Here is a 27,925-nt window from a genome sequence, read left to right as displayed (position 1 = left end):
TTTTAGCTTTATATGTAGAGTTCATTCAATAGATTTTAAATCAATGTTTATTTCAAGTCTATTTTGAGCGGAAACCAAAATCAATAAATGAGATATGTGCTGATGTGCACGTTATATATAAACACAATTACATAAGTCGCACTTGACTGTATTCATTACTATCGACAAGTTTTCAAGCTATAGTTTTCAATAATTATACAACATATATTATGATCCGTAGTTTGTATAGGGTTTTATATATTATAATTAATTTGGTCAAACCAAGCGATTATCATATCTGAAGATGTATCTTTGAATGTAGAAAAAATATAATATATTTCGGAGCTAGTCTACAACAGCTTGCCTCCTGAGATACGGTAAATAGTAGCAGTGGATCCATTTCGTATACGCCTGCAAAGTAGATGGACTCTAATGCAACAACACTGTATGACAGCGTCATGATTTTTACATTGTTTTTATTAAATTTCATTTTTATGACATGTATGTTTTCCATCAGAATAAAACTTCCTGGAAAGTAATCTCGATTTTCGATCGATGCTGGTACAGGTGTCAAAACTGTTAGACTCAAAGCGGACGTGTGTGGCTGACATTAGAAGAAAAATAAATTCCACAGACATAAAAAGATGAAGCTCTTTCCCCCTTTTTAGAAATTAAATATTACATTGCTTGATTTTATTAATTTGCTAAAAAATAAAATAACTAAAATGAAAGGCGATACACGCACAGTCACACCCTTGCACCCTTGTTTACGCGTGTTGAATTTAAATTAATTTTGATTAAACGGCTAAAGTAAGACAATGTGTGGTCAAACATCGTCCTATACTATTCTATCCTATACATCTTGATGCCTTTTTTGGTTATTTGAATCAAACAAGTAACATTACTATAGTCATTATAACATTATGAAAAGTTTGTGAAAGATCATTAAACTTACCAAATTAATCTTGTATTATAGTTGATTTTATTTCGCAAAACTGAAATGTCCAACGGGGCACGGCAGCCACTGTCACGCGATTGCGACAAAACAAACTTCATTTTTAGTTACTGTTGTTATTAGAGCTACATAAATATTATTATTACCATTTAAATAACAAAAATACGTTATATAAAAATTAAACAAATCAATATAAAAAAAATGCAATATTTTTTTTCGGATAATGTTTTAGGTTTTAGACTAGTTATATAATGTCTGTGTTTAAAAGAAAATATTGATAGTAATTGTTTTAGAGGCTGTTCTGAATGTGACTATTCTTTACAGAATATTGCCTACAAAATGCGTTGTTTACGTATGTAATAGCTATGCAAGACGCGTAAACCGCGTAGCATCACAGGGTGAGTCCTACGGAAGTGAAGGTTGCCGACTGCCCGTGACCGTCCGCCCGCCCGCCCGCTCAACCGTCAGTCTCGTACCGCGCTCGCAGCTTCTCGGACCTCGAATCGCGGATTTGATATCAGTGATGTGCCTGTGAACTGATCATGAGAGAAGTGTGTGTTGTGAACAAGTGCGCGAGCGGCGAGCGCTGTCCGCCGTCATGTGGCAATTGCTGATGCCTCTTTTAGCGCTTGTCGCGCCAGGCGGCGGATCCTTTTCGCCCAACAGGGAACTCCTCGAATGTGCTAGGTATGATAAAAATAATCTCAGCGATAACCAGTGATTACCGGTGTCTAGTCAGTTGTGTATGATTTTATTTGGCATTGTATATTGGTGTCAGGCTGTGACCGGGTATTGAAAATTCAAGTAATAAATACTACTTGGAGTTCACTAAAGTATTTACATATAAACAGAAAGCTATTAGTAAAAGTGAATTTTGGCTGGTTAGCAAGGCTGATGTTGACATAAACACGTCTTATTGGGACTGCCAACGGAGTGATCTTGGCCAGATGCGTTGATCTGCCACATTTCTGACAGATTTAGTGACCAACATAATAAAGTTAATTAATGATTACGTTTTTCAGTTGAAGTTGTTACGGTTATTGTATTAAATCTTATTTTAATATGATTAGAGCAACGAATGGCAACATATTATAATTAAAAATAATTATTTTCAGTTATACCTACGTTAGTCTTTTATATGTGAATTAGAGAAAATACATTTTATAATTGTTTCATAATAAAAATGTATTTTCTACAAAGAGATAACAAATGAATGGACAGTTTTTGAAATGAAGTTTGTGATGCTTATTAATGTTTAGTAAACACATTTAGGAGACACTTTTTTCACACTCACAAAGGGTCTTATAAGATGTCGTATCTATGGACTGTAGCTCCTAAAAGTATGGACTCATCTGACGGTCTTTTGGTAAGAAATCTGACGTGATCGATATGAACAGATCTTCATAAAATGTTAATTGAACAATTTATGAAGATCTGTTCAAATATTTCAATGTAAATTTTGTTAGCTGCAGCTCATTTAAAAGTTTTTTATTTTATGATTATTGGCTTAAATATAAATATTGCATACTAAAAGTGTCTGTTTTAACCCTCTGGAAACATATAAAACTCTAAAATTTATCATAATATGTTTCTACGTGTAATATGTTTATTTGAAATCTACGTCACCATGTTGCAAGTAGGAAGTAATAAATGGACTTCCAAGTCAGTTATTAAACAGCCTTACGTTAACCAACATAAAAAGCAAATTGAAAAACTATTTTTATGCATTTGTCGCGTTCCTTAATAAGATTTGGTTACATTTATACAAACCACAGCCGTTTTTTAATGTAACTTATTATGATTCTGTATTATTCTGTAATATAAATAATAAAAACAAAACGTAAACGTAACATAAACAATTATAAAATAAAAAGAAGAAAAAGCTTGAGACAGTTTTCGGAACATCCTGAGAAAGGCAGTTTTTCTTTTCCACGTTGTCATAAAGTCTAATCGTTTCTGTATTGCAGATATGATAAACAAGTGGTAACCCCCTGGTTCTGGCCTCAAATTTCTGTATCTCTAATCCCTAATACAAGTTAGGTATTTGTATTTGTTATAGAGACGAAACTAGAAGTAGATGAACTTGTATTTTATAAATTTTGATATGAACATTTCTGTTATTTCATAAAAAAATATTTTTGATTTATAAGTCACCCACAAACACAAGCAAATGAATCCGTAAAATCGTAAGTTTTTAATGATTTATTCAATAACTATAGGATGAATTTTCTAACAAAGTACTGATTCCTGATATTTCTTTCCGTAATAGCGCTGATATCGAGATAGACTGGATTCTACATTGAAGACCAGTTGTAGGAAATCAAAAACTTCGGATACAATTGCACTTTGGTTCTGAATAGGAAATACTCTCGTCTCGACTTCAACTGATCCCCAAGTATCACTTCAACGTCCATTTTTCCACTACGGAGAGTTATTTAAGCCGGTTTTGCCGCGCACCACCACTATGTGGAACCAGCTGCCCACTGAGGTATATCCGAACCAATTCGACAAGAAAAGAATGTACCAATTATTAAAAGTCAGGCAGCGCATTGAGGGTATCCATCTTAACATCAGATGAGCCTCCTGTCCCTTTGCCCCGAGGTCTTTAAAAATAAAATGTCCAACATGAGCTAAAAACCAGAGTCACAACAGAATTAAAATGTAGTATTACAATACGAGAGATACTTTAACTAGATAAGAATTATTTTTGGCAACAGAAAGACGGTGTACTAAATAGTTAACGTCAATATGACGCACAGGGACCGCTTTTTGTTATAGGTTTATGTACACCTTATGTGAAATCCTTTTCGTATATACATACTATCATTTTTCATATATTGGGACAATAATTTCACAATACATATATGTATCGAAATGATGGCATAAGAAATACAGTTAGATTCTTCCGCAATTCCTGTTGGGTGGTTTGACAGCTTTTTAGTGTTATTGATAATTTTAAGAAATTATCTGGTAGTTTCTAGCACCACTTTTTATAGAAAAATATCAGCGCGTAAGTCTAAACGCTTTTTCAGTATAAAAAGTGCAATAGTGGCTTTTACCTAGGACGATACGGAAAATCAATTATATTTTATGGAATAAGTACGTAAGTGAGGTCGGCTATGCACCAATATACTGTGTGCATTTAACATTCGCTGAAGGAAAACGTCGTGAGGAAACCGGCGACCAAAAAGTCGGCGGAGTGTGTGTGTGAGTGTGTGAGGCACAGGAGGCTAATTAGACAAATTATAATGAAACAGATACAGAAATCTGAGGCCCAGACCCAAAAAGGTTGCAGCGCCAGTGATTTATTTTTTAATTAATTTTCTATATTGCTTCACAGTACATGTTACTAGAAAGTCACAGAGTCTTGAACAGTACAGTTTTCACCAACCACGGAATACATATTTGTTACGTAACCAGTCATTTTATGGCAAATAATTATTTAATAAAATCTAGCGAACAGAATTAAATTCACAGTCAGAAAATCAGAGTTTAATCTATGATTAGTACCAGTACTTAGATTAGAAAGACTCACGATTTCGTCGACAAATAAACAAACGATACCGCCTCCGAGATTTGTTTGAGAGCGTTTGGTTTAACAAATGTTATATGTAACAAATCAGCCAGCTCTCGACTGATTGCGTTAAAAAACAGTCACCGCGCCAATAATGAGTCTATCTCAATATAGGCTCTACACAGCATAGCGTACACAATTCCGCTTTATACTTAAAATTCTTGAGTCGCATTTTACCTGTCTATTAACAGTTTTATATTCATTTCCATACAGACATATTTGATTAAAAGAAACGAAAACAATAGGGGAAGACAAATGCTATTTTTAACTAGAAGTTATGCAAAGGTGCAAGGTCGAAACAAGTCTTCTATAGTATAATAAAAGATATGTCCAATGAGTATAGAAGAAATTAAGATACGTTAGACGATTTATATAATAAGGAAAATTAAGTTTTTTTGTTACCCATTATTATGAAGAAGTAAAAACGAATCCGTCTATGAACATAGATCCAGGAAGGTAGATTATTATATGAATTATATCTGTATCTACATATACTAATTATAGATATTTTGTTAAAATACGCATAAGACTCACACAATTTATTTTAAGATAAGAAAATACTTTATTCAAATTCAAAATCATTTATTCATTTCAGTAACATAATGTACACTTAAGAACGTCAATAAAGAAAGAAATATTAAATGCTTCTGATTTTACATTTACTACCAGTTCTCATAACAACGGGCGTAGAACGGACGAAAAGAACTGGCAGTGGCTCCGCCACTCTTTTTAATCGCCAAGTTGTTGTTTAGTTTGAAACTTCTAATGCGATTTCCAATAAGGTCTCGTTAAACGTTTAACGCTACCATGGAGGGTAAATAGAAAGAGACAAAGAAGATTTCCTCATTTATTTTTACGAAGTTTCACTTCTTTCGCGCGGAGGGATTCCACGCACTATTTTTAATATTGTCCTAATCACTGTTTACATAAGCTTTGTTTTGTTCCATTAGTTTTGTCTAAATAACTATGTCTTATGTATTTTTGCACTTCTTGTTTATTTTATCATTTTTTTTCTCACAGTGGTCGCTAGGAAGAGATCGCTCGAAAGCGATAAGGCCGCCAGTTCCCCTAATTTTCATTTCATTATTTCAATTGTATTGTATTTCTGCAATGAAGTGTTAATTGAAAAATAAATAAAAATGACAAGAGTAATATTTATAATAATAACACTTTGATATATTTTGTTAAAATCAGTCTAGCGGTTTCGGAAGTAATTTTAGTAGAAATACTTGGAGTGGGAAAGTAACTTTTGGCGGTAGGAGAAATAGCCGACTACGATATCAAAAAATCAAAGAAAACCAATAACTGTCAGTGTCAAACGTCACTTAAGTATATTGACATTTAACCTGCCATTCAATATTCAAAAATTTACTATCTATATCACAATGAAAATCAGCGCCTGCCCACCAAAATTAATAATAGATTCACACCAAAATTAGATGTAATCAGACAATGTGCGTCACCAATAACCCAAATATACATAGTGGTAACTGTGACAACTAAAATAGACCCTTGGCCCGAATACCTAACAGATTTACGTCTGTCGTAGTCAGAATAGATACGCACTAATATACAATGCAAACGTCATTATACCAAGCGAATGAGATATTGATGAATGATAATATAGCAGATGTTCAGTACGAACTACTCAAAGCCTTTTACGATTCACTTATTTTAATATTATGTCCCTGACATGATAGTAAATATCGATGAAAATATAAAACAGAAAGTGAAGAAATGTTCGCGCTTAATTGGAGCGAAGATAAGAGACTATGGTATGTCTTCCGTTTCAATCAATTGTTTTTTTTTTACAAAAGGTATCCTTCACCGCGTATTTTAGTATTTAAATCTAGTTTTAACATATGTCAAAAAAATAATCCTTTTAAAATTTAACATATGTGACTGTTCTCAAGTAGAGATTGTAACTAAAGATACCTGTTGGACTACGAGGGTAAATCTTGCTTATCCTCTCTTAATCTATAGCTAAGTAAATGTTATTTGTGATCGTGGTCGAAAGAATGTTTGACTCGACTGCGTCTCCCCGCTGTCTTACTCCGCAACAAGAAAATTCGCGTAGTAGTTTAATGTATAAGAATGTGTGCGTTTCAAACATTGCGTGTGTTGCTGGATTATAGCCGTGAGACATTACTTCCACGTCGCTGGTTTCTGCGTTTCCGAATAGGCAAATACGCGCCTAAAACCAAAACAATACCGAGCAACGCAAAATAAAAAAATGTGTAAGTGTACACACGTAAGAATTGAATCTTATTTATGACCTTATTTTTCGAAAAATGATCTACTATATGCAACTTTACGGAAATTGGTTAAATAAAGTTTAACAAAAGGCTTTTATTATCATAGACATAAGGAATAATACAATTATTTCATTTTACCTTATTACTACTAAGATTATTGCAGAATTACATTAATTGTAATAGATTTATTACTATCTTCGTTCTCGTTATTAATGGCTTCGAATCTCTTGGATTCAACCGTGGTAGGAACAAGAGAAATATGGCACGTAACGGAAAAATATGACGCGTAACCCAAAAATGTGACGGAATTTTTTCTCCAAGGCCGATAAAGAAGTTTCACTTCAATAATGATTTCATTTATACTATAAAACTAATGCGGAAGCAGTGTTATGTATCTAACATCACTTACTCTTTACATACATTCACACATACTTAAGGATATAGGATATTGGTTGGATTAGATGTAACACTAAAGCTGGCCATAGACGGACCGCATTAGACTGCAGTAGACTACTTTTTCTTTAAAAAGTTTTAAACATGCAGCATATATCACGGTATAATTGTAATCCAGTTACACACATTACAGCGACTCCCAAGTGTGGGCACATTACAGGTCCATTTTAACACAACCGTATTTCTGTCATATATGTCATATCAATAAAGTTTTGTTATTTCATTTTATTGTAAGGGATAAGAATATACATATATATAATAAATATATTAAATATTATTTGATTCATTGTTACGTTATTTGTTTAATGTTTAATAGACTCGTGTATACCAACAATAGGAATTAAGGTATAAGCGGGGTTGTTCGGATTAATACCTGCATCTTAGTTTCATCATGAGACGTCGAGGCAGAATACGAAATTCCACCCGTATCACCTCGAAGTCCGCCGTTCCACGACTGAGGAACTGCGGACTTCTGCTGCTGTTTTTCAAGGAAATTTTTGCCGTGCACCACCGCTATGTGGATCCAGCAGCCCACTAAAGTATTTCCGAACCAATTCGACTTAGGGTCCTTCATAAAAGAGCGTACCAATTCTTAAAAGGCCGGCAACGCACTCGCGAGCCCTCTGGCATTGAGAGTGTCCATGGGTGACGGTATCACTTAACATCAGATGACCCTCCTGCCCGTTTGCCCCCTGTTCTATAAAAAAAATAACCCCAAATACAACAATTACGCATCTAATTTCCACTTGATTATATTATTTATCGATAATTACTTTGATAATGACATAAAATTTAATTTCTTTCATTCCAAACGTCACACTTTGGAGTGCCGCCAGAAGATACACGAATGATCAAACGCATACTTATACGCTATGGATATTACGATTCATTTTTTTAAATCGCTGTAGCAACAACTAAAAGCTGAGTAGTGATTTTTTTGTTTAATAATAAAAAAATCTCCATATTACATTTAAAACAATACAATAACAGTTAAGAATGTATTGCGAGACTGGTTTCCAAGCTAGGTAAGACCAGGCTTCTATTCCACAGCAAAGTCATACTAAGTCATTACAAAAAAGTACATACATGGGAAGGCAAAGAAATTTAAAGTTCATTAAGCGGTACAATATTAGGATTGTGGCCAAACGTCTGTCCAGTTCTGTATAAGAAATAGTGCGCTCCTTCTAAGCATATTTCGGATTCGATAGCTTACTTTTGACAATCAATCTCAATATTAACACTTCGATCACATCCATTCCGTAAAGTTAAATGAATTCATTCCGAAAATTTATTGAATATGATTCTACCTAAACGTATTAATAATAATAAAATAATAGAAGCCTGTTTAATTTCCAATCATAACAAAAATAGTATACACAGCTTAGATTTGTTATATACATTATCGTATATCCTAGCTACCTTCAGTACAAGCGATTGAAACCCCTTCACGCCCTCTCCAACTTTTGCCAACTATCTCTTCATGGCTTTCTTTCTCCATAGAGGCGCTATCCTTTTGGAGTTCCCTCTTATTCTTCTACCCTTTGGTCCCTACCATATAGTGGTCTTCAACATTCCCTATTATCTGTGCGTATAGGACATAATGTAAACCAAACTCATTACTAGTAGTGAAACATAAACGTTTTAGATGCATAACGCATAATTTGTATACGAGCATGTTATAGCATTATACTATTACCGTGCATACATCTAATACGCCCACGTAATTACGTATTTAGTCTTAAGAGTATTAATATCTAGTTAGAAGCCATATTCAATGGTGTACCCCATAATAGTCAAGGTCTGCTTATGGGGCTAAAGACGCACTGTGGCTTCGACACAGGCTCTGTAAACACTACAACAACGTTTCGTCTTTTATTTGTCAAATGTGTACGCTATAATGAAAAGAGACAGACGCGCTTGATTTGTTTTTGAATTTAATATAAAATATTAATTCCATAATTCATACTAAGGAAAAGAATTGACAATTGATACTGATATCATCTTACTTTAAGTCGGAGCTATGAAATAGTTTCTCCATTAGCCTAATTAAAAAAAGTAGTTGTGTTTGTTTATTTATAAGTTCTAAAACAATGTGTATGCATGAAATTATACAAGAAAATATGACAACACATTTTACACACACACACATTAATTGCATTAGAACATAAGCAAGCTAGCAAGGGAAACAATTAAACAAGCAACCACAAATTAAAAAACTAAAAACAATAATAACTAAAACTAAAACGTCATTAAGAGCATGATAAACAAAGTTACCTACGCCAAGATGGAAGACAGTTGTAAAATATATCAATATTTTCATAAATGTTTGGAGTTAGTTTGATATGGCTGAAATATCAATGTTAGTTCGATACCAGCCACAGAAGGCTGACCAATTATTTGCCTATGAAAAAGTTACACGTCAATTTTTGAAGTCATTTAAGAAATCAATATTTTTTAAGGTTATACAAATTTAATACGTAACTTATATAACTCGTTATCAATTCTATTCAATAATCAAAGAGCGAGTTGTCTCGCTAACTTTTTATTTAATTTTCCTGTTCCTCTGTATATATTCTCTTGTAAGCTGTAGAACATCATTTACGAAGTCGGTATTTCGGCAGTAACAAGTTTATACATCCTGGAAGCAATTATAACAATTATGCAAAATTATTCAAAACATTTAAAGAATGACTGCGTACCTGTTTTTTTAAAAAAATGTGTGCGTGTACTAGTGTACACACGTAAGAAGTAAAACTTCTTTACGATCTACTATATGCAACTTTACAGAAATTTGTTACATAAATTAAATTAGATAAAGTTTAACAAAAGACTTTTACTATCATAGACATGAATTCAAATAATAAAATTATTACTACTAATATTATTACAGAAATTCATTAATTGTAATATAATTATTACTATCATTGGCTTCGAATCTCTTCGAATCCATCGTGTGACGGTAATTTTTTTTCCAACGCCGATATAGAAATTTCACTTCAAAAATTTCAAACTATTTAATCACCTTCTTAGAAGTTATAGATCACTGCCGCGTAAGACTTTCAAGGGGAAGCTGAATTTTTCAAGGCCTTTATAGTGACAGTAAATACTCTAAATAGACCATAAGTTTTGACAACATTTATAAATAACTTAACAGTCCTTATTATTACGACATTATGATAATTAATATGACATTTGCATGCCTATTTTTATATGGCTGATTCTGTGGTTTATTTAATAATTATACTAACAATCTTAATGTACTTATTGCTTACTTATACTAAATGAAAATATATAAAACGTCTTTAATTAGGTATAAGCAAAGTGAACGTGTCGAGTCGAAGACATGCGATTTTCCAACCGCTGCAATTAGTAATTACTGTTCGTACATACTCCAAGGTTAATTTAAACCTGCACTACATTTTTTAATACTCAACCATGCGATATATGTTTTACATAACGTTTAAAGTAACGACTTTAATTTAGTGAATGCTTGCTGTGATAAAAATTACTCGGAAATTTTTCAGCAACCACAGAGAACTTTCGCCGAATCGTTTTATAAACGTTTATAATTATTTACGTTTATTATTTCTTTAGCCTTGTACTATTACAACCATTAGTGCTTTTTATGTTTTTACAATGTATGTCGATGCTTGGCGGACCCACGTAACTCCTTCAATACAAAAAGTCCTCTTGGCACTTGTCTGCGATGTTGCGGGTTACACGATTGTGCGGAAGTTGGATGGTACAGGGCGCAGGGGTCTCACCTAATGTTAAGTGATACCGCCGATTTTAAACAATAAAACGAACCGCTTCAAAACCTATTTAAGAATTTATTAACAATACATCATTTCTAACTCCCTCTCATTATTATAAATTTTTAAATTCTCTGCCAGAAATGTCACTAACTCGTTTGTAACGATGTTGAAATTGAATTAAGTGTAGCAGCTTAAAAACAAGTCATGGAGGTGGGATTTTCGCAAAGCTATCGGGCAAGCCCTCCACGATAGTAGGCTTAATCTTCGCCACATTGAGAGGAAGAAATGAATAAAACAGAGCAACATTCAAATCTCTTTTATAGTTATAAATTATGTATATGGTACTCTCATATATTCACATTACACCACAATTCTCTATCTGACGCAGCGATGAATTTGACGGTTTTGCCACGGGTTGGTCAATGTTCAAGTGAAATCTAAAATAATTCTTAGTAAAATTTCTACCAACTTTAAGAAGCCCTTTAAACATTCTTAGCAGTGAAGCCACTGACTACTTCAGCGTTTGAGGTCGTAGGTTAGAGCCCCGGCGGTGCACCAGTGTACTTTCTGTTAATGCGCATTTAACATTCGCTGGTATGGTGAATGAAAACATTGTGAGAAAACCAGAGTGCCATATGCTCCATGTGTCAGGCACAGAAGGCTGTTACAAAAAACAAATATTCAAGAAACATATATATCTGAGGCAGCAAAAAACTAAACTAGTTTATTTTTTTTAAATTATTTTTTGAAATTATACTTCTTTTGGCGAGTTAGGGAAAAATTATGGGAGTAAATGTTTACGATGTGCGCGCACACGGTCAAAAATAACCGATACCCGCACACCGTCACAAAAAATCCGACACCCTTAAGTTAGCTATAGTCAACATTTTGTGTTTGTAATATTTAAATAAACTTTATTTAACTAGATAATGCGTTATAATAAAACTTTAAATGTATTAAATACCTTTTTTCTATTGTTAGTTTTGTTTTTTCTACAAACGTAGAATAACTTTTTTTTTAAGATTTTTAATTTGTTACGCCAAACTTTTAATGCATGTAAGTACATACACGTTTTTTAAACTAATAAACCAAATTCATTTTACTGTCTAAATGTTAATAACCTTTGTTTAAACTTACGAGGGGTACCATAAGCTCTTGCGAGCCTATTGACAACCTACGTCGCTTATTCATACTTCAAAAAAAGCTACTCCTTACTGTTTCCACGTGACCTTAGCAATAATCAATTTCGTTCATTCAATTAGTATGAAAATTCGTAACATGATGACGCTACTGAACCAAAACTTGACTGTTTCGCGTTCAAAATATGACAGAATTTAAAGAAACGTCCAAATAATAGATTTGAACATATAAAATTTAATTCATAAATAGGAAATAGTATTTAATAATGTTGTCACTCATATTTGTGTTGTCTTAAAACTAACGATCGAATTACAATATTTTTTTTAGACAAGAAGCCATAAACAAGAATTGAATTGAATAAAATTTAATATTTTAATTAAAACTAATTCATAAAGTAAAAATAATGAGTTGTACAATCACTAATATAGGAAAACTTTATTTGGATTATCTTTATTATGAAATTATTAAAAATCGACGGTGTTAAGAAAAAAGACTACAAACCCCTTTTACCGAAGATGTAGAGTTTATAATTTTCTATCGAACAAATTGTATCTCAACTGGGTTATTTTATGTAAACTTATGGTAGGCCCCAATATGGCGGAAGTTCATGTTATTTAAAATAAAATAAAAATGATATAACGATCGATCGATACAACTTTATAAATTAGAAAGATTTATCATTTAGAGCAGTTTAGGTAAGATATATACATCATATATAGCATTTTACTATTAACACATAATTCATATAATTCCGTACAATCTTCTAAGATAAACCGCAAACAGATACGAAATTGTTTAACCACACATTAACTGAAATTAACTTCACATGAAATCGAGTCTTTATTACAAACATCTTTGCATTGTTTGAGGTTGTATTGAACAATATTTGATAATCTATACGGCTGACGTATATGAGATAAATATAAACATAGGTTAAACTGCGCATCATTTTTAAATATATACAAAATATACATTAATTTTTACGTTGTATAAAACAAAGTAAATTTCCATATTAAACTTACACTAAGTCATGGATTTTCAAGCCGCAGCTTTTTGACAGCTTTAACAAAACATATTCAAAAATGCACATTCAGCCAAATGTCAAATGTCAAACTTTTTACGAAAGACTGGTTTGACAGATCTCGTGTTTAGGGGTTTTATGGGGTTGAAGTGTTTAAGGGCGCAGACTATGAGCCTGTTTTATTCCACAATTATATTTGTATATAATTGAAATTTAATATATTTTAACTTTCTTCCAGCCAGATACTATACATGGATCAATACGCGTATCAGCTTCCAACCAACTACAGTAGAAACATTCCACCTGGTAAGTTCAAACATTAGATATTAGAATTCCCCCGATCGCCCACCATTACTATATGAAACCAGTTGCTGAAGGTATTTCCAAAACGATAACACTTAAGGCCCTTCAAGAATAAGTTCCGATATTTAAAATACACTCGCTAGCCTTGTGTGAGTATCTAAAAGCGGCGATGTTATTTTAATACCCGCAGTACAGTTTTTTTTGGAAATGCATTACGCATTTGTAACTGCTTTGTGGTGGAGGGATTTGTGGGACTCGCTACTGTGCACACTAAAAACTGCGCCACCAGCATTCCCACGAAGCAGGAACCGGTAACAGCGTATAGCCTTGTCCGCATCCCGCCACGCGATAAACCGTTAAAATCATGAATTATTTAATGGACCTTGCCGCAGTAAGGGCAATTCGCCCTGATTTGTAGAGCTGGGGGTGATCGGGTCGGGAGATCATCCACATTCCTTCTTTTCGAGGCATGAACCCCTTTTCTCGTGTTGAAGCGTCCGCATCTCCAGGTTTACACGACGCTTTACACGTAGCTCTGATGACGTAACCTTGGCATCATGGCGAACAAAACCTCACGATTTTGATGGGGATATTGGTCGGTATCCCTATTGGAAGAGACACGGTAAAACCTGTTTCCCAGCCCTGATTTTTAATTTTCATAGAGTATACCCAAAAAATTACAGGCGTGACGTAAAAAAGGGTGTTCCGATTTTACATACCGTATATTTATGGCAATTTTATTTTTAGCCATTTTGCTGCGCTAACATGACCTGTCCACTTAGAGACGGATATTAGTCGGCAGATAACAGATAGTTAACTTGGGCGGTCATTAGTTAAGCCATGACACGATGTATGGTTATAATTTATAAAACGTTAATACTATGAAGGCCGTGTTTCTAAATTCTATTTTTATGTTAATAGAAATTCCGTTGTGGGGCATACTTTTTGGGTCTAAGCCAAACTCACGATGTTCTCCTTCATCGTTCGAGCGAATGTAAAATGCGCACATAGAAAGAAAGTTAATTGATGCACAGCCTAGACTCGAATCGACCGAAGACTTCAGGGATGAGAGAGCTACTAGGTGAATACTACCTGAGATAGTCCACTTTCTGCATATTTTTGTATAAAATTAGGCAATTGGCTATTGTGTGCCACTCCAGCACAATTACAATAATTAATCGAACAAGGCGTTAGGCGTAACCATTTTCACTTCACTTCGATGGCTGGAAATCTTCTATAGTCTGGTCCATGGACTGCCTTTTACGGCTATTCCAAAGGCGCGTTTACCTTTCTATTTGTTTTGTATTATATATGCAATAGGTATTAAATTACCGATTACAGTATACGCCTCTCGAATTATAAAATATGTAATAATTAATAGTTTCACTTGTAACTCAAAATATTAAAGCGTTCAACTAGAGACTCTTCAGTCGGTAGCTCATGTCTGTGCGTCGTGTCGGCAAGGAAACATCAGGAGCGGACAATCGGTTTTCACCGATTGTTGTCCAGACTCTTATAACAGTGTATAGTTTTGAGGACAATGAGTCCTTGACTTGATCGTTCCATCTGGTTGGTAAACGGCCTGATGTTTTGCCTTCCGTGTCACCAACCACGATCAGGTTCTCCAAGTTGTCATAGCCTCTGCGCATTCCAATTATAGTCATATTGATTATGTAAAAACACCATACTAAATTCAGCTAGCTATTACTGTTAGTGAGCGGCGCGATCGGGGATATCTCCGACAATAAGCTTGATAATTCCAACAACCTATGCAACACTTTATTGCTTTTCAATGAGAACCGCATATCTGCAATACGTGACAAAAATTTCAGTAATTTTTTCAAAGAACCTAACCAGAAAGCTTGGCAGCAGCTCGCTAGCCCCCAGCGTTACAGGGGTCCATCGGCGGTGGTGACCTGCGTACTCGTTTTCCTCCTGTTCCATATATTTTTATTTAATTTTGACACTTATAGAACAATAAGATTAAAATGCGACCAAGTGAAGAGGCAATTTCATCTCTTTTATCCATTTTCTCAGCCTAAATAAATGTCGTAAATTTACTAAAACAAAATAATATTGACTGAAACTGAGATTTTTCTAACATTTAGGATAATGCCCCATATATACTAATATTCTAAAGAGAAAATGTTTGTATTTGTTTATGTTTCTAAGGAATTTAAAGTACAAATTCAAAAATACATCAGCATTATCCCCGAGTAACTAACTAACAAAGCCGTGCCAAGTTGGTAGTTCGATAATTATTTCTAATTATTTCATTCTAAAATTTCAGGCAAGAACACCACTGTATATATAGGAATAAACGTGAACCGAGTTTCTGGAGTCGATGAAAATAGAGAGGTAAGTCTTGATTGATTTTTATTCAAATTTATTTAATAGAAATACTTACTACTTATATCTTAATTTATGATAGTTAATTACTTGTACTTCCGTGTATATTTTAACATACTAGCAAGAAACTTTAGTTATTTTAGGCATTTATTAAAGTACACCATATATTATGTAATAAATTTTCTCCTATAAGTTACAATATACTCTAAAATACACGACAATTGCGGTAAATATAAAATTTACAAAAACTTATAAAAATGCACTTCCAAAATTGTGAAAATCAATCAAAAAATTTTAGTTTTTACTCAGTAATTACCTATTTAAATATTGACTTAATAATTAGGTACCTGATAGGGGCTTAACAACGCGTTAATTGATCAGGTCACTATCGAATATATTTATCTCGGTCATGTAAAATAAAAAAACTTATATAGACTAAATATTTAGTATAGGCAAATCCTGGATATTACTTCATAATTACCCAAATTTTAGGAGATAACACTGGATGTATTCCTGCAAGTTTCATGGGAGGAGATACGGCTCAACGTGCCACCTGGAAGGCCGTTTATAGATCTGCCATGGGAGTTTCGTCAGCTCATATGGACACCGGACCTGTACATCTGGCAACTACAGACTATGAGAATACTTTCTGTTCTACAGGAGATGGCCTCTTTACGGCTTTATGCCAATCGCACCGTGTCAGTCAGTATTGGGTTCGTCTATTGTGTACTTTAAACATTTAATTTTCCATACAGAATATAGTATTTGGCAAGATTTGACGTAAAGAAAAAAATTGTGAGAAGCGCATCGTAACGTCCAATATGGAGATGGTCACGTACCTTACGCACAGTTTCGCTAACTTCTTTTTTTTTTTTTTTTTTTAATAAAATAGGGGGCAAACGGGCAGGAGGCTCACCTGATGTTAAGTGATACCGCCGCCCATGGACACTCTCAATGCCAGAGGGCTCGCGAGTGCGTTGCCGGCCTTTTAAGAATTTGTACGCTCTTTTCTTGAAGGACCCTAAGTCGAATTGGTTCGGAAATACTTCAGTGGGCAGCTGGTTCCACATAGCGGTGGTGCGCGGCAAAAATTGCCTTGAGAAACGCTCAGTCGTGGAACGTCGGACGTCGAGGTGATACGGGTGGAATTTTGTATTTTGCCTCGACGTCCGATGCTGAAACTCAGCTGCAGGTATTAATCCGAACAACTCCTCTGAACACTCTCCATGGTAAATGCGGTAGAAGATGCAGAGTGACCCCACATCTCTACGCAACGCCAAAGGATCGAGCCGCTCGGAGAGGGATTGGTCATCGACGATTCGAACCGCTCTTCGTTGGATACGGTCAAGTGGAAGGAGCTGGTACTGGGGAGCCCCCAAGCCCTTAGCCCTTCTGTTTTCATTATTATATAAATTTCAATTGAAATTTGTGACAATGATAAATTCTTTTTAGTAAATTTCATTTAAATTATATTAGTAAATTAGAATTAAACAATAACAATGTAAACATGAATTTTCAATGGAAAAACAGAACGAGTTGTCTGCAATTGGAAAGAATGTTGTTTCTGCTACCGCGAACTTGCTATTTCCACTATATCTCAATTCCAATATTTGAATATATATTGATCTTGATTTAAGAATGAATTGTGCTATATTTAAGATTTATATGTTACAGTGCCACAATAACAATAAAATGCGAGATGGACTTCGTGCTCTACCCCTTAGATGTACAGAACTGCGCAATAGACTTTAGCAGTTGTAAGTATTTTTATCATACTTTAATAATTAATTACTCCTTTTAATACTGTCCAAATTACCATCTGCAGAATTGGTTAACGAACGTAATGGATTATGGAACAGTAATTACGGGCAGACATAGAACACTAACCAGTGATGACCTTGCTTTGAAAAGTCCATGAAACGGACTCAAACAGAAGTTGGGCACAGTTTTTCTTCTTACTCTCATTCACTAACAGTCAGCATGGAAGACATTCAACAAAACAAAACGCTTAAAACCGGCAACGCACTCGCGAGCCCTCTCGCAATGAGAGTGTCCAAGTATCCATGAATTAACATCAGGTGCCTCCTGCCTATTTATTATATTTAAAAAAAGAACTGCAAGGGAACCAAAGTCTAATTGAAAATACTCATCGGATTTCGGCTAATGAGAAAATCTCATTCAGCATCTCTTAATCTAATATCTGGGTTAAATACATAAACGAGGCTAATATGGCTTATAGAAAAAAAATCAATTGATAATGATGGTAACACTGGTGAAAGAATTCGAGATGTTTCTTACTACTACTACTATGTTTTTTCACTATATCGTCATCATCATTAATGGCCACTTATGGGCCTTAGTCTCCGCAAGCATATTTTGCCCATTGCGCCAGATGGTGCTTCTTACAGCCAATTTCAAAGACCTGTTGTTTCGAGGTATATGACAACCTCGACCAAAACGCAGCCTGGGTCTATTGGGTTTCCTCTCGCCACCAGGTTGTGAGTTTCTCTATCGATCGATTTTAGACAAATACACAACTGAGGACGTCCGTTTCGAGTGGAGGGAAGTCGCCCCATGGTTCGGCATCGCCGGGGAGCAGCGGCACGAGTTCCGACTGCCGAAATACGTGGTCACATTCGTCACGGACAAAAGTAATCATATTCGAAATTTTGGTGAAGGTAAATGTATACTTATGGCTTAGCGCTTCGGTTTGCCTGTTATGTTTACTAACGCTACGCAATGCACGCATAACGCGCTTTGTGCGACGCGACTAATGACACGTTGGGAATGTCCCGGTGATTTGGTATTATAAAAAAATATGAAGATTGAGATGATGAAATAAAAATCGTTTAACGAAAGTCAACCTTTCGAGCAAGCAGCAAAAATATTGAGTATTTAACTAATGTAAAGTTTTAATTATGTGTACAGTAAATTATAATTTCGACGATTTGTTGGCACTATCAAGGAGACTAGACTTTCAAAATATACTGCTATATATTTTATAGGTGCAGTATATTAATTATTAAGATGCCTATTTAAAGGAACAGTTTTTGTAAAATGATTACTTCGCGAGTGCAGGACTACGAGGTGCTGCCCTTTCGGGGGATTATCCATTGCCTTTCGTCATAAGTATGCAATTTTATTAATCACGGAAGTAGGCTTGGTTGTAGTATAGTAATAGCACTGGTTTTGGACTAATGTACAATTTTTTTTAAACGTTTATAAATTATATTTAACTATTACGAAAATTTTAAGCCATCAGCCAAAACTGGATCTATAAATTAACGTTAGAAAAGTTTAAACTGATTAATAGTAGACCAATAAATACATTTTAAGTATATAGGAAGTACCTACTTGATTTTTATCATCAAACGTATATGCGATACTTATAATGCGATAAACTAACGTACGCTTACCAAATGTACACAGATTATAAAGCATTATGTAAGCACTATAACGCCATTTAGATTTGAAATGGCTAGATATTTTAAAGTTAATAAATATAAAACAAAACAAGCTCTACTAAACCAAATTGTGGATAGATTTTTCTAAATAAAAATAAAATCTTGCGAATCAAACGAACGTTTATAAAATATAACAATTGTTAATTACGAATTATCATTTGTAGCATGACATACATTATTTAAAAAATTAGGTGTTAAAAGTATTACATTAACAACGGCTACGTTTACTAATATTGATACACACAGGACACGTAATTTGTATGCTGCACGTATATTCTGTTATATACAATTCTAAATGTTTTTGAGACATAACTTTATGTCGTTGCTTTGTACCTACATCACTGCATGTGTGGGTAAAAGTCGTATAACACTGTAATATATACGTAGGTGTGTATAATCCAAACCAGCTATACTCGTAGTGCATGCATGAAAAATGGTAATTACTTCGAACGTTAATTTTCATGGGCGTATTAAGTCGGAGACTAATGGGATAGTCAAACACAGCCGTTTATATCTTGCGAGGTGCGTGATATGTCTGCTCTCCAGTTACCAACCAATGCACATTATATTACAGTCCTCAACAAATATGACATAGATGAAATCAGACAGTTATGATTACAAAGTTGGTTGGAAAGTGGTTCAATATATTATGACAGACACAACAGAGTCAACACCCTGGTCTTCGCGACTTGATAGGCCCATGAATCGACTAACAAACCCCAAGCTAATACGTTTCCCAAACAGGTGAACACTCAGCAGCACGGCTTCAAATCAAGCTCTCACGAGAGCTCAGAGGTTATTTGCTGGAGAGCTACCTCCCTTCTTCGCTGTTCGTTATCATCTCCTGGGGAAGTTTCTGTGTCATTCCCGAGATTGTACCAGGAAGAATGGTACTCCTGGTGACTACATTACTTTCACTCGTGACAATGTTCGATACTGTGAGGTTAGTTAATAAAAATCGTTGTTAAATTTATATAACTAATTGACAGCTTTCATTAACTTGAGGCTAAGTAATAGATCTGTTTGCTCTTCGACAGAAAGCTCTAAAGCTAATGAATTGTACTGTTTGCGGGTGCTTTCATAAATGAGATTCTATGTATCTCTAACAACTAACTAACATTTTAAAACAATTATATAAGATTAATTAAATTTCAGCACGAACTCTCCTGATGCATTAGAACTAAAATGCATTGAAGTATGGCTGATCTCATGCACGTTATTCGTATTCCTTGCCCTGCTGGAATACTTTGTGGTCCTCTTCGGGATCCGGTACGACAAGAGCTGGAGTCGACGGCGGCAGGATTTACGGCGCGCTGCCTCCGCCGCGCAACTTGCACCACCTTTACATATGAATCATTCACAGGTAAAACAAAATAGAGCATGTTCAAAGTAGCCTCGTTACTTAAGTAGGGAGATCGTAGACAGCTTTCATATTTGGATAGAATTGCACCAAAGCTGTTCTTCTTTTCCGATAAATCTTTGAGCGCTTCACAGGGTTTGAGCCCTTTACCCCACGACCGATCAGACCCTTACGTTCAGCTATTTCTAGATGTTTTATAGAATATCTTATAGAAGAAAAAAATTCACAGAGGTTAAGTACCCCAGTGACTGGTACACCCCAAGGCGGCGTCTTCTCACCACAACTGAGTGTCGAAGACGAGGGCCTCAAACAACAGTTTTCACATCAAACTATTCAGAGGGTAAATATTTTACTCGAATAAGCTTCATTCAATGTAGAGCATAGATTTTTTTCACCCCTCATTCTGTTAGGAGACAGTCACAAAGCACATTCCACTTGTCGTACTTGTGGATTTTGCCTGGACAATGATCAAGTAATACCCCCTGTAACCTTCATTGCTTCTGTGTTGGATTGCAACAACCCCTCATAAAATCCCTTGTAACAAAAGGTTCTGGGTGGAATCTTATTTGGTAATTGAAAGATTTGTCGGTTCTAAATTGAACAAAATTTCTAGTCCACCTCTTCGGAAAGAAGGAGTTGGAGAGGAAATAGAGTTGGATGTGAGACGAGACCCGTTAGTAAGGTAACAGAGCTCAAAAGCCCCGCACAGTGTGAATTGGTATCGCTATCCACTGCTCTCTTTTGTGTATTGAAACACGACTAGAAAATGTGTATTGACAAAACTCACAATCATTGAAGCTATTACTAGATATTTTGTTCTGTAGGTATTAATTTGGTGTTCATAGTGAATATGGTAAAATAGTAGTACCCCGTAATTGTAGAAGGAAATTAGCTATACACGACAGCTTTTGTCTGCACGATACATATTTCGCAGTAAACAAGTTAAATCAGAGAGTTAATAGAATCTCAAGTCAATTAATTAAATGTCGATATTCAATCAAGTCGCATTTTGATTTAAATTAAGCAGCATGGAAAACGTTTAACTATCTGTCTGACCGAAAGCCAGAGTGTTGATTGACAATGTAAAACAAGACTCCGCCATGATTATTTCATCATTGTTATTGTTATTTTGGTGTGATCGTGAAGAACTGAGAGCTTGGAAATTCCGTGTTTTTCCTTTATTGTAATTGGTTAGGTTAGGTTATGTTAGTCTTGTTGCCTAGGAACGTTTAGGAAACTCGTTAAACTTTTCGTTCACTCACTTGTCTGACGGCACTTTAGCGACTTGATTGAATATCGATTTTTAATAAATTGTTTAGAGATTCAATTAACTCTCTGATTTAACTACTTTACTGCGACACATATAAATCGACAATAATTTTACGAACTGTGACGTCAGTAATTTTTACAAATTAAATTTAGAAGCGTCGTATTTAAAAAAATAATTTAAATTTAAGGAAGTATATCATTTCTTTTAGGACTCACCAATTCTGGAGGCGATACCACAATCTGGGAGCGCAAACGGCGTTTGGGCGCGAATTTGCACGTCGGCCGAAAAAGGTGTCATGTTCTGTGGTGCACAGCACGGCGCTTTAGACAGATACGCGCTTATTGTGTTTCCATTGTGCTTTATACTTTTCACAGTGATTTATTGGACCACTTACCTCAGTGAGGCACATCGGGCGATGCATAGCACGCGCTACGGGTGACCCTAGATTAATGCATATATTATATATGTGAAAAGTGCCTAATAAGCAGTTCAATTTAAAATTAAACTGTTACTTATAGGTGCATTAAAAACGTCCATATCTATTTGAGACAATGTCAGAGTACCTATACAAAACATGAAACCCTGCTATTTTTAATTGAAATCTAGGAATTAGAGCAATAACGCCTATGAGATTACAAGAATGTCGTAAAGCACACTCTAGTATCCTCTAAAGCACCACCTCTTTGTGGATCCAGCTGCCGGTAGATGTATTTCCGAACCGAAAGACTTAGGAGCCTTCAAGAAAAAAATGTATACCATTCATGGTCAGCAACACATTCACTAGCCCTCTGACATTGCACTTTATTCAAAGTGCCGGCTCCTTTGGCATCTGGCCCGTTAAAAAGCATGAGATTAAGTTATTTCTCTACAAATTAAACATTTGAAATTCCGCTGAAGGTCTTACATACAAGAGTTACACTGATTTAACGGGGGTGATAAGTAAGTTCTAAAAGCGATCCTAAAGTGTTTATATGCAGTTTCGTTATTATTTCAATATCCGTTCGATGTCACAAACTTACGTACACGTTGTACCAAAACTAGAAATTAAAGTCGGGATCGTAATCGCTACTGGTAGTTACGGTCCCTCTACGTTTCACCCTATAATAATTCAATTAGAGAAACCTCAATATTGCGTACTCAGCAGTCTTTGCTCGTTAATATTGTGTAGGCGCGATGAGTGTCCGCGATGATGAAATTTTGACATTTATACTTAATATTTAACAGGGTTTTATTCAGTATATTGTACATATTATATGACATAGATTTATATAGGAAATTAAGTATTTGAAAAATTATCTAAGACAATATTATCTATACAAGTGTACTTAAAAGTTGACGAAATTATAATCTTAAGATAGATTTAATGTTCCCATTTAAAAATAACATAGCACTCTTATATTTAAACTAATAGGCACGATAGTTGTGTACCCGTTTTATTTATACATTGACGAAGGACTTATGGTTTAGGTTATCTTTTTCCCTATAGCATAAGAAATATTTGGCACTTAATGTAAGTCACCTCAAAATAGGTAAATCATATTCTAGTCAAATATTTAATCAGTACCGTCCACATTAACCGTCCAACATCAGTCGTAAAATTGGCGTTTTCATTGCCTTATATTCATAATGTTTTGTAAGACAACAATCACCCTGTGAATTAATATACCAAAATCACAAGACATTTGAGTTAGACAGAGGTTCAGGTTAATGACCGGTCACCATCAATATATCATAATCATGAAGTGGAAGAATACCTTTAAACATTTTGAAATGTTCACAGGATTTTTGTTAAATTATATAGATATATCATAAAGGGTAAACAAATGTATTGGACATTAAGAAAGTTCATCAATATTGTTATGTTATACAAATATTCTACTGTTGATATTTAAAAATGTAATATAAAATTAATTTCCATCGAGAATACGGAACGTTTTTTTTTCAATAAAAATGCCAGACTATGTCTGTTGCATTTATTGCTAGTAACTTAGCTTTTATTCATGAAAAATTTGAAACAAAAAAAAACAATAATTTATTTTATAAGGGAATATGAAAAAACATTATACATATAAAATAATTCAGGTACACATTTGTCTGTTCAGTCCAATGGTGTTTGTGCCATGAACAAAACAGTACAATTAGAATTATTTAGTTTTTACCCTATTTATATAAAACATGACATTTATATTATCATAAGACTTATGTTCATAAACAGTGTTTTTGTAGATGGCATTAAGTATTGTCATAAAACTAGAAAGCAGTTCCCATAAATTAAATTTCCGTTATGCACAAATACTTTTAACTCCTAAAATGTTCGAAGTATGATTTTATGAAAAAACTTGTATCATTAAGTCCATCCATCCATTTGCGTAATTCATTATATTGAATAAGACTTTCAGAACATATGTTTGTTAAAAATGTAAATAGTAAAAGAAATATTAAATAAAAGACATTATTTAAATTATCAAATAGTATTATTTTTTCATAAAGTTCACTATAGTCTTACACTCTACTCTAACAACAGTATTTTAAATACATATTTATGTATAACCATAATATGTTGCATCTCTTTGCACTCTGAATATGTCTTCAGAGTTTCTTCGTATCCTGCGACCAATGGGTTCCATATCATTGTAACACTTTGGAAAAACTTTTTCAATTACAGCAACTGCATCCACTTTCCCAATTTGTCTTACAGCAAGTACTGAATACAATGCTTTAGTTTTGACACAATCCTGGATATACAGATATATATGGTAAGGTTTTATTGAGCAAAATGAAAAAAGCAAATGGGTTAGGCTCTAGGAAGATAACACATTTATATTTTTTAACTTATATTTATGTCGCAGTAAAGTAGTTAAAACAGAGAGTTCATTGAATCTGTAGACAGTTAATTAATGATCAATATTCAATCAAGTCGATTATTATATTGATTTAAATAAAGGAGCGTCGAAAAGATTTAACTATCTGTCTGAACGAAAGTCAGCATGTTGATTAATAATGTATAACAAGAGTCCGCCATGATGGTGTGATCGTGAAGAACTTAGAGTTTGGAACTCTTTTGTTTTATTGTAAATGGTTAGATTAAGTTAACAATTAGTACTTTAAACAGATATAATTTACTACCTGTAGGACATACCTAACCGAGAAGGAAAATGATATTAATAGATATATCTAAATTAACAGAACTAATAAATAATACGTTATCCCACGAAAGCTAATCTTATAGTTATTAATAGAGATCAGCTAAGAGTTATGGCGCAGTCAACTGAAACATAAAAACTTGATAGAACTTCTCCACAGTAATGGCCTTATTGGTCATACATTCACACAGAAGCAGAATAAATGCTATAAGGTTGTCATAAAAAAAACTGCATTATACCACCCCTCCATCAGCTATAATAGAAGAAATAGAAAAAACAGGAAACATGGTACGCGGTGAATTAGTTTACGCCATATCTATAAAAAATAAGAAGCCCTTAAATATGTTCTTTGTAAACGTAGAACCCAGTAGATAAGAAGACTACCAATACATTTGAAGCTCAAATAGGTGACTTCCCTCCGTTAAAACCCTTCAGGTATAATACACTACAATCCAAAACTATGGAAGGTTATAAACATGGTTCTAAAACTTGGAAAACCTCCAACAGAAGTTGCATCATACAGGCCTATTAGTCTTCTCCTCTTGCTCTCAAAAGTATTTGAGAAACTAGTCGTTACTCGCCTTCAACCACTACTCAAATAACAAGTAATACTTGACCACCAATTCGGCTTTCGTGCACAACATGGAACAATTGAACAAATACATCGTGTTACTTATGCAATACGGCAAGCAAGATAGAAAAGAGTATTGATCAGCAGTGTTTCTCGATATACAGCAGGCTTTTGATCGCGTATGACATAAGGGCCTCCTGTGTAAGCTAAAGTTGAACCTACCTAATACTGCGTACTTTCTCCTGAAGTCTTATTTGCAAAACCGTATATTCCAGGTTAAATGTGAGGATTATCTATCATCAATCTGCCACATAGAAGCAGGAGTGCCCCAGGGCTCAGTGCTGGCTCCATTCCTTTATACAATCTTTACGGCCGACATACCAGTTACGGACTATGTTGTGATTGTAACCTATGCAGATGACACTGTAATCCTTTCCTGTAATAAAAATCCAAACAAAGCATCCTCAAAACTACAGAAATGCCTGGACAAAATAGGATCATGGTTAAAGAAGTGGAGGATACGGACAAGCCCAGCAAAATCAGTTCATGTCACGTTCACACTAAGAAGAGAAGAATGCTCACCAGTGACTCTGGAGGGAGCTGTTTTGCCAAAACGGAATACAGCCAAATATTTAGGCATGCACCTGGACAATACAATTATAATTTATATAATTGTAGAGTTGTTGTAATAAGACATTAAAAGATCAACCATACAATACAAAAGGACACTTCAGCAACACGGGCCTCTTGGAAACGACAGACTATGGGTATCGGCTGAAAAGGGCGAAACTTTCTGCGGTCTGATAGTATACGGGTAGAGGGAAATTAAAAATTATTGGATTTGCATTCCCTAATTGCCATCATTTCATAAAATCTGATAAATGCCAAGAGACTGATTGCAAATGGACAAATGTTAAAAGAAAAAAAAAGGTTAAGTTAGGTTATGTTACTCTTGTTCCCTAGGAACGTTTACAAAACTTGTTAAATGTTTTGTTCACTCACTTGTCTGACCTGAACCTTAGCATCTTGATTGAATATCAGTCTTTAATTAACTGTCTAGAGTTTCAATTAACTCTCTGATTTAACTACTTTACTGCAACATATACAAATAACTTAGGCCACATCTATAAGGTATTTAATTGATACTAACAATCTATAAATATTAATAAATGCTTAAACATACCTCATGTGCCTTTTTTATTTTACCCCAAGAAGCATCTCCTTGTGACCATGCACTCACAAAAGAACAGTGAGTCAAGTTAGCTGCTCTAATCTCAGTGCATGCTAAATGTTCCATATTTTTGAAATCCAATTGGTTTCGACAATAGTCAAACATATGGATCATTTCATGGGTCAATACACCTTGCACCATTCCTTTTCTTGTAGATACATTTTGGCATACTACAATCTGGAAATTATTATAGTTAGTGGAAGTTTCCAGTTTCAACAAAATAATCAATGATTGGTAATACTGTATCAGTCCTGCAAAAATGTTCATGGTCCTTACCACGTACATTTTTACTTAACTAACTTCCAATGTAAAGGAAAATATATTTGGGTTTGATATAATATAATAGTTCTGAAATAAGTTTTCTTACTTGATTCAACTGGGGATCATAACCGCCACTAACAGAATAGTCACAAACTTCACATGATATGTGTCTTCTAATATCAATAGGACTGAAACAGGAAGTTATTCAATTACAAGTCTAATAACCATCTTGGACATTAAATAAAACAAGCATAAAACTAACCAACCAGAACTTTTGAGAGCTGCCATCATAGTTTTCACAATTGGACCTAAAAATTAAACCATTTACTTATACTAACAATAAACAAATCAAAATGTTGGATTTGATATTAACTATGTTCCTATTTTACCACTTACTATTTTTTACACAATGGTACACATTTTTTTCGCATTTAAACTTTTCTATGCCCTCTTTACCCTCTTTTCCCAATAATATATTTGTCATTTTTGGAGTAAATGTTCCCCGCCTTTCAGGATACAAATCGTAACCCCAAGCTTCCCCTTGAGGATCATCTTTATTGTGAGGACCCGATTCCCCATCTGCCTTATTTTCAGATGGCGACGGCTCTGTGTTCATTTTTACTTTATTTACTTTAAATTAACTTATGCATGCAAATAACTATTGCAACAAAACGGTGTATAGAAAAACATAACCCTAATATGAGTTAGGAAAGAAGAAAAACAAGTAAGACAATTATCAAAGGTACATTGGTTTTTAAAGGGTCTCTATGTGCTTGTCGTTACTGTCATGTGCCAACGACAGTGACGTAACGGAAATTATAATTTTCAACTGTAAAGTGTT

At 34.4% G+C, this 27,925-nt stretch overlaps 2 protein-coding genes across 6 annotated transcripts; one reads left to right on the top strand and one right to left on the bottom strand.

Annotated features, from left to right (window-relative positions):
- Window positions 1-1,415: 1,415 nt before the first annotated feature.
- LOC123720012 (glycine receptor subunit alpha-3-like) lies at window positions 1,416-24,336 on the top strand. Of its 5 annotated transcripts, none has more exons than XM_045676412.1 (11): window positions 1,416-1,621; window positions 13,375-13,438; window positions 15,726-15,793; window positions 16,277-16,497; window positions 17,459-17,541; window positions 18,310-18,462; window positions 19,993-20,191; window positions 20,404-20,611; window positions 20,838-20,948; window positions 21,222-21,290; window positions 22,087-24,336. In XM_045676412.1, exons 2-11 carry the CDS (start codon window positions 13,384-13,386, stop codon window positions 22,315-22,317), a joined length of 1,398 nt encoding a protein of 465 aa, XP_045532368.1. In that variant the 5' UTR covers window positions 1,416-1,621; window positions 13,375-13,383; the 3' UTR covers window positions 22,318-24,336. The 5 variants fall into 5 exon arrangements, with proteins under 5 accessions (XP_045532368.1, XP_045532366.1, XP_045532365.1 ...); XM_045676410.1 differs by having other exon boundaries at window positions 13,371-13,438; window positions 18,310-18,435; XM_045676409.1 differs by having other exon boundaries at window positions 13,371-13,438.
- Window positions 24,337-24,339: 3 nt separating this feature from the next.
- On the bottom strand, window positions 24,340-27,860 carry LOC123720013 (mitochondrial inner membrane protease ATP23 homolog). Its single transcript, XM_045676414.1, has 5 exons — window positions 27,481-27,860; window positions 27,347-27,392; window positions 27,191-27,272; window positions 26,776-27,000; window positions 24,340-24,613 (listed from the first exon to the last, which is right to left on the bottom strand). The coding sequence occupies exons 1-5, from the start codon at window positions 27,698-27,700 to the stop codon at window positions 24,419-24,421; spliced, it is 768 nt and encodes a 255-aa protein (XP_045532370.1). The 5' UTR covers window positions 27,701-27,860; the 3' UTR covers window positions 24,340-24,418.
- Window positions 27,861-27,925: the final 65 nt, after the last annotated feature.

The sequence above is a fragment of the Pieris brassicae genome, chromosome 2, assembly GCF_905147105.1.
Source record: "Pieris brassicae chromosome 2, ilPieBrab1.1, whole genome shotgun sequence".
Lineage (NCBI taxonomy): Eukaryota > Metazoa > Arthropoda > Insecta > Lepidoptera > Pieridae > Pieris > Pieris brassicae.
This window is presented reverse-complemented; position numbering and strand designations above follow the sequence as displayed.

What these genes read in the sequence shown, in the direction of transcription:
- LOC123720012 (XM_045676409.1), top strand. Translation starts at nt 1,533, where the DNA reads ATGTGGCAATTGCTGATGCCTCTTTTAGCGCTTGTCGCGCCAGGCGGC. An exon ending in TATTCGAAATTTTGGTGAAG is followed by an intron (nt 18,463 to 19,992) that starts GTAAATGTATAC and finishes TTTCCCAAACAG; the next exon opens with GTGAACACTCAGCAGCACGG. An exon ending in TACATATGAATCATTCACAG is followed by an intron (nt 20,612 to 20,837) that starts GTAAAACAAAAT and finishes AAAAATTCACAG; the next exon opens with AGGTTAAGTACCCCAGTGAC.
- LOC123720013 (XM_045676414.1), bottom strand. Translation starts at nt 27,700, where the DNA reads ATGAACACAGAGCCGTCGCCATCTGAAAATAAGGCAGATGGGGAATCG. An exon ending in GTACCATTGTGTAAAAAATA is followed by an intron (nt 27,393 to 27,480) that starts GTAAGTGGTAAA and finishes TTTAATTTTTAG; the next exon opens with GTCCAATTGTGAAAACTATG. An exon ending in AAATAAAAAAGGCACATGAG is followed by an intron (nt 24,614 to 26,775) that starts GTATGTTTAAGC and finishes CTGTATATCCAG; the next exon opens with GATTGTGTCAAAACTAAAGC.